Here is a 12283-nt window from a genome sequence, read left to right as displayed (position 1 = left end):
TAAATAAAGGTTAATACTTAACCTGTTATTTATCTAAGATGTCGTTCCGAAGAGTTTTGTGACTGCCAATGGAATACAAAGTCAATAATTCGTTTTTCTGATTTACCAATCATTGTCCAAAAGTCAGATTGCCGGCTTTGATAATAGTCGACTCATTTATTTTTATTACTATTTACATAGCAAATGTTACTTTCCGTCTTAATTTGGTATCCTACTCTAATATGTAACTAGTTTATGGCGCTGTTTTTAAAATATTCCACTTGCTACTATGGCGCTTTCAGCCGACGCTTTTTAACATACTGAGATGGTCCTCCTTTTTTTATTGCCCTTGTAAGCGGACGAGCAAACTGCCCCCATTCCCGATCCTGCGGACAGAATGGAAAGCAGTCGACGTCGCCCCAAACACGTCATTTCGGGTCCTCCCGATCCACTAACGGTGCTTTTAGGTACCTCAAGCATCGGTCACCGTTTCGTCGAACCTGTCGCTTGCGACGAAGGGCTCGACGAGTAAATTAACCCTCAGACACAGCCCACTGAGTTTCTCGCCGGATCTTCTCAGTGGGTCGCGTTTCCGATCTGGTAGTAGATTCTGCGAAGCACGACTCTTGCTAGGGTTCGTGTTAGCAACGACATCAGGTTTGAGCCCCGTGAGCTCACCTACTAGATAAGGTTACGTTGAAATAGCCTCTCAAGGCTCTCAACTTATATAGGGGCTTATATAGCCATTAACTACTCTCCACAAAACCTACCACTATTCCGCCTACTTCTACCGCGAAACAGACATTCTGCATGGTTCGAAGCGTGCAACCTGGACGTTATGCCTCGAGTGAGCTTCGTTCGCTTTTTTGATGTCCAGTGACAAATACAGAACGTGATCTCTTCTATCGATATAGCGCAGCAAAAAGTTAAGTGATACCGGAAAACAGTATATAAGTACCACGATCTAAATTTTAACGTTTTAAAATAGTGCGTTCAGTCGGTCGCACTGGGATCATTGCTCGGGCACTCTGGTTTCGTAACAATGATTGATGCTTCGAAATAAATACGAGTGGATCCCGCTAATGTACTCTGCGGTACTATTTATTCAGTTTTATCAGTGCGGTGATAATATTTTTATTATTATTATTGTTGCAGAAATTCGAATTTGTCGAAGTGTAGTGCCGTAGATTTGAGGGAATTAATCTAAAATCTTTTATCTATCTTGATATATAAAAATGAAGTGCTGTTCGTTAGTCTCGCTAAAACTCTAGAACTTAATGAATTATTTGTAGAAGTCCAGAGAAGGTTTAAAAGGTAGATAAATTATGAAAATGCTCGGAATTAAATAAAAATAACAATTTTGTTTGTTTTAAGTTTATTTTATACAAAAGTTTAGGTCTTTTATTTATCGATGGAGGCACTACGAAGTCTGCCGGGTCAGCTAGTTGTAAATAAATATTGGTATTTTTAGTAATCAGAGATTTATAGATAAAACGCTGAACGAATTCAATGTGAATCTACTCATTTAGGTACTTAACCTAAATCTTGGCGCTTTCAATCTACAGATACACACTTTCATCTGACCCCATAGTAGGATCCCCTACTATGAACAACAAACTAATTAACGTAAATACTTTCAAACATCTACGTGTATAAATAACTATTATATATAATTTGATTCTGTACATTTCGATCTATGCTTCTATACTTAATATTATAAAGAGGAAAGATTAGTTTGTTTGTTTGTATTGAATAGGCTCCGAAACTACTGAACCGATTTGAAAAATTCCTTCACTGTTTGGAAGCTACGCTATTCCCGATTGACATGGGCTATAAGCTTTTTTGAAAAAAAATAGGGATCCTTACTAAAACTCTAATAATGTAACTCAAGGTGTAAAAAAAAACCTAAAATATTCTTTACATCGCGTGCCCTGCGAAAACGATTGATAATAGAATAAAATACTAATGTACTACGACTTTGTAGAACACATTATTATTTACAAAAAGTGTCGCGACAGCATATGTCTAACTACTATAGTTATGCCGCAATAAGAGTTATTTTATTTAAAAAAAATAAAACAACGTCAAATATCGTTGAAATTTTTGTTAAAGACCCGTGCGGAGCCGGAGCGGGCCGCTAGTATATTATATGTTCAAAAGCAAACAAATAAAAAACTTTTTCATTAACACAGCGAATTAGTTATTTCTATTGTGCAATTGTGCTATAATAAGGAACAGCGTGAGTATTGTGGAAACATCTCGAAACTTTACATACATACAGGGAAACGTTAAATCATTCTTGCCCTTTTCAATTTTAATTAAAACAGTTGAGGATGATTATTTAAAAAAAAAAGGTGCCAATATTTCTGCGAAGCGACAAATGCGATCTCATTTTGTAACATATGTATGTTTTCCGAAACATTATATATTAAGTATTGAATCGATTAAACTGTTTGTTCTTCAATTTTATTAAAAAGTTTCGATAGCATTAGTAAAACATTCATTTTGTACATTCAAACAGCTGAAACCATTAAATAGTTTTCCCGTTTCCTCGTATTAAACGTAGCCTTGGCTAGACTACTCATTAAAATTGAATAAATACGTATGCTTAAATCGATTTCTTGTTTATTAACGATGTAGCTTGTAGTGTGCACGAGTTTTATCAATTTCTCACACTTGCATACATTAATTTTATTATAACGTTGGTTGGTTAGTAGAAAAACATTTCGAGATCATCGGACAAATGGCACGCCTAGATCGTATTTCCACGGCAATTAATATCGAGCGCCATTTTGGAAAATTTCCTAAAGGAATTTGTGTGTCGATTTTGATACTTGAATTTCAATCGATATTTATGCATGCAGATGAAATTTACGAATACAACACTAATATTAGGGTAGCAGCTAATGGCATACATTCGCTAATGAAAGAACGTAGGTAGTTAATTAGAATTTTTGTATATTGAAAATGATTTTATAATGAATTTTGGTATCTATTTCCACGCATACCGAAAGACAAGAACCTTGGTGAGTTCTAAAAATTGTTACCATAAATATACATTCGAACTTGTTTCACATACTTATTTAGCACATTCTCTATCGACTATTTTCAGGGATTGTTTATTTTTTACTAAAAACAAGACCACGCTAATTGTTTGTAACAACGTATGTCTGTTAAAACGTGTTGTTCTTTTTTTAAATCATTTATTCCTTGTTGTTGTCAAGATCACACGTAAATACTCTTTGAAATATATCAAAACTTATTTTCTAATTGTTTTGTGTCCGTTGTTAATTTGAATTGTCACTATGAGTGAGTATTGTTTTATCGATATATATATATTTGTTACTGTACGTTTTAATATTACACACTTATTATAATTCGATAGTCATTGAGGTATTCTTTTGGTAACTCTAAACGAGAAACGAAATTAATATTACATATTTATTAATTTTCACGTATTAAACAAAAACAAGCGTGTTACATGTTGAACGCGCCCACACGAGTACTGGAAACGTCAGATACTGGCGTGTGGGCGTACGTGGCTTTATGGTTAAAAATACATACTTTAGATCAAAATGAAAGTTACTCTGAAAAAAAAGAGGCAAGGTTTTTTGCATTAAGAAAATCTTATAAATGTTTTGACAACTATTGCAAAGGCATTTTGTTTTGAACAATAAAGTGACGTTATTAATAATAAATTATCTTTTTTATATGCAAAATTATAAATTGTTTTTTTCATTGTTTTTAGAACATACATATTTCTTTATTTGTATGTATGTATTAACATAGCAGTGTGCATTCATTAAAACAATTGGATTCAGTCACGGAGTTTGCCAACTACGCAGTATATTCTGTCAAAGTTTTGTTCTCAATTTATTAAGGACGTGCAGTCGATGACAAATAATTAAAAAGTTTATTGATATGGCTTTCTGTCGTCAGCAATTTTATATACATACTGAGTAAGATAATAGCGAAGTCGTTTGTAAAAAATTCACTGATGCAGTCCACACTCCATACTGCAGATGCACAATGAACTTTGTTATCTAAAAACTGTGTCCGTTTAATGTTACTTGTTTTTGAACGTCTCTTTCGCATTTTTTTTTAAATTGTTTATTTATATAAAACCTTCTCTAAAATTCTGTTCATTGAGTCAAAAACTAAAATTCTCTATTCAATTCTGAATCTACAAATGAGGCGGTTCCACTGATACAGCGATGAGTCGTTAAATACGAAAATATGTCTACGTCGTATTTTATACGTCATTCTTGTTAACAGTGGCTTCCCGAAAAAATCGCGCGAATATGCGCCGTCTGTGTTCAAACCTAGCCGGACCATAATGTTTCGCGCCAAAATGTTTGACATTGACGCATTGACTATTAAATCTTTGGTGTAGAAAATAACGAACATAATTATTAAGTGCTAGTAAATTATATTATAAAATGGACGTGATATTAAAACTCCATGCGCAAAATTCAAAATCACGAACCGGTTAATGTTGTGAATAAAAGAAAAAAAAATACTACAAATTAATTACGATAGTTTTGAAATAGATAAAAATGAAAAAACAAACAGCTGTTCGGTACGTGAACAAAATCACCTTGACCTGTTGTGTTCAACTAAAACATGTATAAAATCAATAATGGCATAACACGCAACAAACATCGCGATAAAGTGAATTTTTGTAGTGAAAATAAATTACTATTACCGTATGTACGGAATAATTTATTTTAACAATTTATTTTGACTTTGACAAAATTTATCTACAAAAACGTATGCACAATATGCAAAATTGAATTTAAAACTCGATCAAACTTGGATTATTTTGTCAGATCCTTTCATCGAACTAGATAAGACGCCTTATTGCAATCGTTCTTCTACTACAATATTGTCGAGTGCTAATCCGTCAATATTGGTGTATTTAGGACAATTATCGAGGAAAAAAGTAGTAGGTAGTTAAATAGATATAATTTTTTTTATCACCAAAAACGAAACTGATAAACAATAGAATTCGGGCAAAGTTCAAATCCTGTAATTGAATTTTTACGATAATTATGCGTGTAATATTTACTGAAACAATTATTGATACGTGAAATTAATCATTCGGATATATTTTGAATTCATCTAAATACAGATGTCTATCAAAAGTTGTTTTCTAAGACTTGATTATAACGTTAACAGGCGCATTTCGTAGCATCGGCGAGAAGACTGCATCTCTCTTCGACAGGAAGAAGAAGGATGCAGAGCAACTTGCCGCCGAGAAGGCACAGGAAGCCGCCCACGTTGTAGAAGACCAGGTCAAGAAGGCGGGCGAGCTTATTGGTGGAGCCGAGAAATCCGCCAACGATGCTGCTAGCTCAGGTAATATCAATTATACGCAATTAAATAAATCATATACCAGTGAGAGTCGTCGTGGCCTAAAGGATAAGACGTCCGGTCCATTCGTATCTAGCGATGCAACGGTGTTCGAATCCCGCAGGCGGGTATCAATTTTCCTAATGAAGTACGTACTTAACAAATGTTCACGATTGACGGCGAAGGAATACATCGTGTAATAAAAATCAAATCCGCAAAATTATAATTTGCGTAATTACTGGTGGTAGGACCTCTTGTGAGTCCGCGCGGGTGGGTACCACCACCCTGCCAATTTCAGCCGTGAAGCAGTAATGCGTTTCGGTTTGAAGGGTCTTGCAGCCGTTATAACTATACTTGAGACCTTATAACTTATATCTCAAGGTGGATGGCGCATTTTACGTTGGAGATGTCTATGGGCTGCAGTAACCACTTAAGACCAGGTGGGCTGTGAGCTCGTCCACCCATCTAAGCAATAAAAAAAAATCGTTTTTATTCCCACAAATCAACCTAAACCACAGATGCCAAGCACCTAAAATCTCAACATGCCACTAATGTAATATTGATAAGGTGTTTAATAAATTCATAACTCAAAAACCACTTGACAACTTGACATATTACAAGGAAACGACCTCGCCCAGTAGTAGATCTCTTGAAGATAGAACTTATGTAATGCGATACTGATTCGGATGTATCGATAAGATTAATAGAACAATATTGCATTTGTGATTCTTCAATAAAATAATCATATAAGTAAAAGCATTTTTAATGTTTCAAAAAATTCAATGACGACAAAAAAAACGCGAAATTAAAACCGTAAGTTTTAATTGTATCTACGACTCGTGATATCCGATGAAAATACAAAGAATTAAAAGTATCAAGATTGTTGGTCTGTTATTTGGAAAGTACGTCTATTTTTAATTGACGTGGGCAAATGAGCTAAGAATAATGAGACCATCTGATATCTAAGAATATATAGGACACAGACACCTTGAGTGCTCTGGGCAACCTTGAATTCGATCTCTAAGTTTACATTGTTTAAAAATAAATGTAATTGTATAAATTTTTGTGACAACCTGATAGACTTGATACTATCTCAACGAACTACTAACTCAACTTGATACTAACATTCTATCATCGGTAAAGTGACCAGAAGGGAATTAGAATTAAAATTGGGTATACAACTATTTCATAACCAAAAGAAAATTAAATGGATTAAGTAGCTTTTGGGCTCAGTGATGAGAATTTCATCGGCTTTATAAAGATTCAGATTGGTCTGTGAAAAAATACTTACATTTTGTCCGTAGCCTTTTTGGTTTTCTCCTTAACCATCCTTTGTTTAATAGAACGAATCATGTTTCGTCTGTTTTGCTAGTTGAAAAACACCATTTTCGTGATTTAGTAAAAGCACAAAATCGCATAATCTGATCTGTTAGAAATGTAAAAGTTCGCTTACGCCAACAGCTGCCGATGCAAAGCACTCCGCAATCGACGCCATCGACAAGGAACTTTCGAAGGTGTCGCTTGCAGCAGGAGAGGCTGCGGACGCCGCCAACAAAGCCGTAGCTGATGGGAAGAAGGTCCTTGACACTACAAAAGGTAAGGTTAGGATTAAGATACGAAATCGTAAGGAAATTATCGGGTAATAAAATTACTGTTAGCCTTTGGAACCAATGGACTATGTGCTCAAAGTCCAGCGAAAGTACACATATTTTGCTCCTGAATAGTGACATCAAATGCAGTGTTAAGCCTACCTTCGCATCAAGAAGTACCAGTTTAAAGAAATCAAGGCGCGTAGAACCATTTTTTTTCTTTTCCAAATCGAAACTAATTAAGTGCAGTGCATGAACACATCGTAAGCACAGTAGATTCTTAAAATATTGTAGAATTCAGTATTAGAGTAGAAGTAGTCTAGGAAAAGTGAGACGAAGACGACTAACTACTAGGAATGGATGATGCTGAAGTAATCGCAGTCTCATAAAAGGTAATCAGACTGCAATCGTCTAAGGGTCTGTGGCCTTAAAGGAAATATAAACTTTTGAAGTGAAGGCGGTTGTATGCTTAGCAGCGCTAACAGCAGCGTGGTGTGCTCGTCTGCAAAGGAAATATTAATGTTTTAAAAAACCCCTATGAAGAAAGAATTAAAAGAACAGAATCAACCAGTGACTTTTTCGCCGGATTTTCTCAGTGGGTCGAGATTCCGATCCGGTGGTAAATTCAGCGAAGCACTACTCTTGCTAGAACCAATTTTAACAATCTCTCTGGGTTGAGCCCGTGAGCTCACCTACTGATCCGCACGTAGTTGCAATAGTCCTTTAAGCAATAACTACTTGGTAGAATTTGTTTTATAATAATAAAATCAATATAATTACATACGTAGTTCAGCACACACGCATTTTGAGTTTAATGAGAAATGCAATTTTTATTTGCTATCATCAAATTGCAGTAGATTGTTGTATTGAATATAGCCATTCCGTAGATAGTATAGTTTGCTTGGTTTTCCTAATTCTAGATACATTGTCGACCACCGCCGACAATACCAAGAAGGCTGCCGAGTCCGCAATAAACACAGCTAAAGGTGAGTTCGAATTTAACGATATTGATTTAATACGCTCGGAATCTTGAATATTATTTGCACCCTCCGTAGATACAGTCAGTAGTACATTGGAGAGTACTAAATCGGCTGCTCAGACCGCGGCGGAAACCGGAAAATCGTACATCGACACTGCCACAGGTGAAATCAAAGACCATTGACGCTTAATATATATTTTGGAAAGTGATATAAGTTAAAAATCTACTATGAAACAGGGGCTTGTAACGATGGTTTGATTGGAAAGATTGTTCTGTGAAAGATTTTAAGTACTTCAGTAAAATGATAAAGATGATCAAGACCAGTCTATAGATTGGTAAAACAGTTAATTGTGAAGTATCAACTGTACTAGAGTATTATACTATCATATTGGCTTGAACGGTAACATTGTTTTTAATTGTGTTAATGCCTCTAGTATAGTTTTCTTTATTAATAAAAAATAAGGCATGCGCATTTGTTATTAGTAATGGTGTTGGAAACTTAACTTTTCGAGTTTCTTTTCTTTCTTTTTTTCTATTTGATTTAAGTGTTTATTATTATGTTGTTTTATTATGTATAGAGAACACGAAATCGGCGGCCCAATCCGCATTCGATACAAGCAAGACGTTTGCGGCTAGCGCTAGAGGCAAGTTGTACCTTATTGGCTTACATTTAACGTGCAAAATGTATTAATTTTTATTTTTCGTTTAAAGCCTTTTCCTGTGTTAGATGCCAGACACAACCAAACGACACTAGAACATCTTAGTGTATCGATAACACGAAAACCAAACTTAATTGTTCCTCAAAAATTGTTTTACTCACGTCGTCAATTGGTCAAACATTCCGAACTCAAAACTAAGTCGGACTTGGATCCCAAATCACTGGACATCGAAGCTATTAATAACGAGGCGATCGTCAAAATTAAACTTTAAAAAAACCTATACACATATTCGTAGTAACACTATTATGATTGCTATAAAATTATAGTTTATCACTTATTTAACACACCAAAGTAAAATATTTATTACGGGAATTGTAATTTATTATTTTTTATCAAAATAAGACGGCAGTTCTTTTTTTCTACTTACTTGACACTTACCGTTATATTTTTGGTAATTTACATTATATCTTTATAAATTATAGCCTGTGTGTTATTCTGGTGTGTCAGCTATATTATTGTAAAGTTTCATCAAAATCCATCATATAATTTTTGCGTGAAAGAGTAACAAACATAAATCCATACATTCTTACAAACTTTCGCGTTTATAATATTGGTATGATTCTCGTCTTACCCTTCAAAGCGAATACGGTTATTTCTATTACTCTATCAACTAGACTTACTAACTATAAACACGATATTATTTAGCGCTTATGATTATCTAAAAAGGCACACAACCCTGTAATTAAGATGACGAAATCAATCGACAAAATCACCTATACAAAAATCACATCAAATTATGTTATTCTTTTGTAGACACAGTATCAAACACACTCCAGAGTACCGCTCAGGGCACAAAGAACTCTGCGAACATTGCATCGAACACAACAAAAACATACGTAGATAGTGCTAAAGGTATATTAGTAAATGTCGTGCGTCAATCACTAACTGTGTGTTTTGCTAATTAATGCTTTAGATACAGCGCAGGATTCGCTGCAAACAACATTAAATTCGTATGTGAGCGCTGCGTATTCCGCTATAGATATTGGCAGAACTTGCTTGGAAACCGCTAAAGGTATTTTCATTGTACTTGTGTGTAGTTTCGTTACGTAAGAAATTGTTGTTTTTTTTTAATTTAATTTCTTGTACTGTAGACACGCTAGCGAACACTGTAGACACTACAAAGAAAACAGCACAAAGCACTTACGAAACTGGAAAAACATACGTTGATTCCGCTAAAGGTAATCTGTTTACACGTTTGTATCATTATGTATATATTACGTTGTCGCTTTCATTGTTTTTTATATGAGCAATCGCACTTTGTAGATACAGTACAAAACACGCTACAGAGCACAGTAGATACAGCTAAGAATGTCGCTAATACAACAGTGGAAACCGGGAAGGATTATGTTAATACGGCAAAAGGTAAACATAGTTTTTCTCTATTATTATCACCCCCAAAATCGTTTAGAAATGAATATTGTTAGTACAGGCTCAATCAACGATCACAAAATTCAACAGTGTTGATTTCAAATATAATCGCACGTATGTAATATGTTTTGTTTTGCGGTGACAGAGAAAGGCTGATAAAATGACATGACATGTAACTTAAAGCTAAACTAGTTTAATATTGTAAGTACGTAACTGAACACATATCATATTACGATTTGAGAAATGAACGATCTGTTATATAAAATTCTATCTCGGTATTTTATTAGAGCTTAATATCATTTTGCAATTCTCATCTTCTTATAATATAGATACCGTAGCGAGCACTGTAGACACTACGAAGAACGCTGCGGCATCTGCCGTTGAAAAGGGAGCTACTATTGTTGGTGCTGCCAAAGGTAGATGCATAATTTTGAACACAATTCCTTACCTAAGAATATATAAAAGCGATACCTTATTCATCTCTTAATTACTTTTAGACAATGTAGCAAATACTGTATACAGTACAGTTGATTCTACAAAGAATGCGGCTGCATCTGTAGTTGATAAAGGCTCTTCGTTAATTGGCACAGCTAAAGGTAGATCCATAATTAGATAATGTATTTTTTCGTTTTTCGAATCTTTATTTACTTCAGCTTTGAATGTTGTAGACACTGTACAAAATACTGTAGACACGAGCAAAAACGTTGCTGCTTCTGCCGTAGATAAAAGCACATCTTTCATTGGTGGAGCAAGAGGTAGTATTTTAATTGGCATTGTCTATATTGTCTGTTAGAATTTTGCAAGTAACAAGTTGATACATTTTTGGTAGATTCATTAACAAGCACAGTGCACAGCGCAGTAGACACCACTAAGAATTTTGGGGCGGCTACTGTTGAGAAGGGTTCAGCTGTTATTGGCACTGCTAAAGGTAGGACGTAAAGAAATACTGAATCCTAATATCTTCTTATAAATTTTGGTACGATTTTAACAATTAAATAAAATTGAGATTTCACAAAATTACTAAAATCAATTACCGTGATTCGTGTAATAAATTTTATAATGCACTATGAATTATTTTGTCTCACCACCATTAGATACTGTAGCTCAAACTGTACACGCCACCGTAGATGCAACTAAAAATGTTGCGGCTAGCGCTATCGAGAAAGGCACAACTGCAATTGGTTCCGCCAAAGGTAATACATCAAAAATGCATCTTAAATAGTGTCACATATTATGTTGCTTTAGATGTCCGCTAAGCATTTCACGTATTTTAGAAACCGTAGCAAATACTGTGAGCACAACTGTAGACGCAACAAAAAACGTTGCAGCAGCAGTAGTTGAAAAAGGTTCAACGATTGTGGGAACAGCAAAAGGTAGAATAACATTTGTCACTAATAAAATAGATTCATTTGTTATTCATAATGTATACATAACTAAGCTGTGTTTAATTGTGATTAGATACGCTTGCAAACACCGTTCACACCACTGTAGATACTACGAAAAATGTAGCAGCATCGACCGTTGAAAAGGGCGCCTCTCTTATAGGCACTGCTAAAGGTGATTAGTTTCTTTGCCTTCACAATATACTGACTGAATATCAAAGATGAGATTAAATTCTAGAAATCGTAATTTGTATAATACTTTATTAGAAGAGACATTTGTAAAATATTCTGCGGAATATAGTTCGATATTGGAAATCATTTTTTATTTTTGATAGTAGTAGTAAATAAAAAATAAAAAAAAATAAGTAAAAGAATTTAGTAATTTTTTGGTTATTTTGAATTACTTTCTTTAGTTAACTTTGTTAGTTTCTGACAATTTTACTCATTAAATTTTATTAATTGTCGCAAGTGTAGTTTACCAAAGTAGATATTACAAATATTATAGCTATGTATTTTCGAAAAAAATGTAAGCGTGAATAATCATTATCAGTATAAAGAAACAATATATACTTATTTAGTGTTTCTCGCTTATCTGTTCGAATTCAATTGAGTAAATTGAGTGTATTTCAATTGTAGACACTGTAGCAACCACTCTAAACACAACCGTAGATGCTACGAAAAGTGTAGCGAGCTCTGCTGTAGAAAAAGGCACATCGTTAATCGGTACCGCAAAAGGTAGCTCGCTTTTTATATTTGCATTTAATTATTTTTTTGTAGTTTAAAAAGCTATTATTTTATTTTTATTTTGTAGACACAGTAGCAAACACAGTTAGTACTACAGTAGACACAACAAAAAACGTAGCAGCTTCTGCAGTTGAGAAAGGCACATCTCTCATTGAAACCGCCAAAGGTATA

At 34.4% G+C, this 12283-nt stretch overlaps 1 protein-coding gene across 50 annotated transcripts in view; it reads left to right on the top strand.

The window, feature by feature from the left end:
• The window catches only part of LOC101736140 (perilipin-4), a 53580-nt gene that overhangs the window by 27802 nt on the left and 13495 nt on the right, over positions 1 to 12283 (top strand). For 5 of the 50 annotated variants that reach the window (XM_062669848.1, XM_062669847.1, XM_062669835.1 and 2 more), the window contains exons 2-19: positions 2994 to 3005; positions 5158 to 5337; positions 6793 to 6927; positions 7841 to 7906; positions 7976 to 8062; positions 8478 to 8543; positions 9532 to 9630; positions 9710 to 9796; positions 9882 to 9980; positions 10316 to 10402; positions 10484 to 10582; positions 10655 to 10741; positions 10816 to 10914; positions 11081 to 11179; positions 11261 to 11359; positions 11445 to 11543; positions 12005 to 12103; positions 12180 to 12278. In XM_062669848.1, coding sequence (XP_062525832.1) covers positions 2994 to 3005; positions 5158 to 5337; positions 6793 to 6927; positions 7841 to 7906; positions 7976 to 8062; positions 8478 to 8543; positions 9532 to 9630; positions 9710 to 9796; positions 9882 to 9980; positions 10316 to 10402; positions 10484 to 10582; positions 10655 to 10741; positions 10816 to 10914; positions 11081 to 11179; positions 11261 to 11359; positions 11445 to 11543; positions 12005 to 12103; positions 12180 to 12278 — 1698 coding nt within the window. Of the gene's footprint in view, positions 1 to 2993; positions 3006 to 5157; positions 5338 to 6792; positions 6928 to 7840; positions 7907 to 7975; positions 8063 to 8477; positions 8544 to 9371; positions 9471 to 9531; positions 9631 to 9709; positions 9797 to 9881; positions 9981 to 10315; positions 10403 to 10483; positions 10583 to 10654; positions 10742 to 10815; positions 10915 to 11080; positions 11180 to 11260; positions 11360 to 11444; positions 11544 to 12004; positions 12104 to 12179; positions 12279 to 12283 lie in introns of all 50 variants that reach the window. The other 45 variants (XM_004927068.4, XM_062669851.1, XM_062669850.1 and 42 more) reach the window with 24 other exon arrangements.

This window comes from Bombyx mori, chromosome 8, assembly GCF_030269925.1.
Source record: "Bombyx mori chromosome 8, ASM3026992v2".
NCBI classification, from domain to species: domain Eukaryota; kingdom Metazoa; phylum Arthropoda; class Insecta; order Lepidoptera; family Bombycidae; genus Bombyx; species Bombyx mori.
This window is presented reverse-complemented; position numbering and strand designations above follow the sequence as displayed.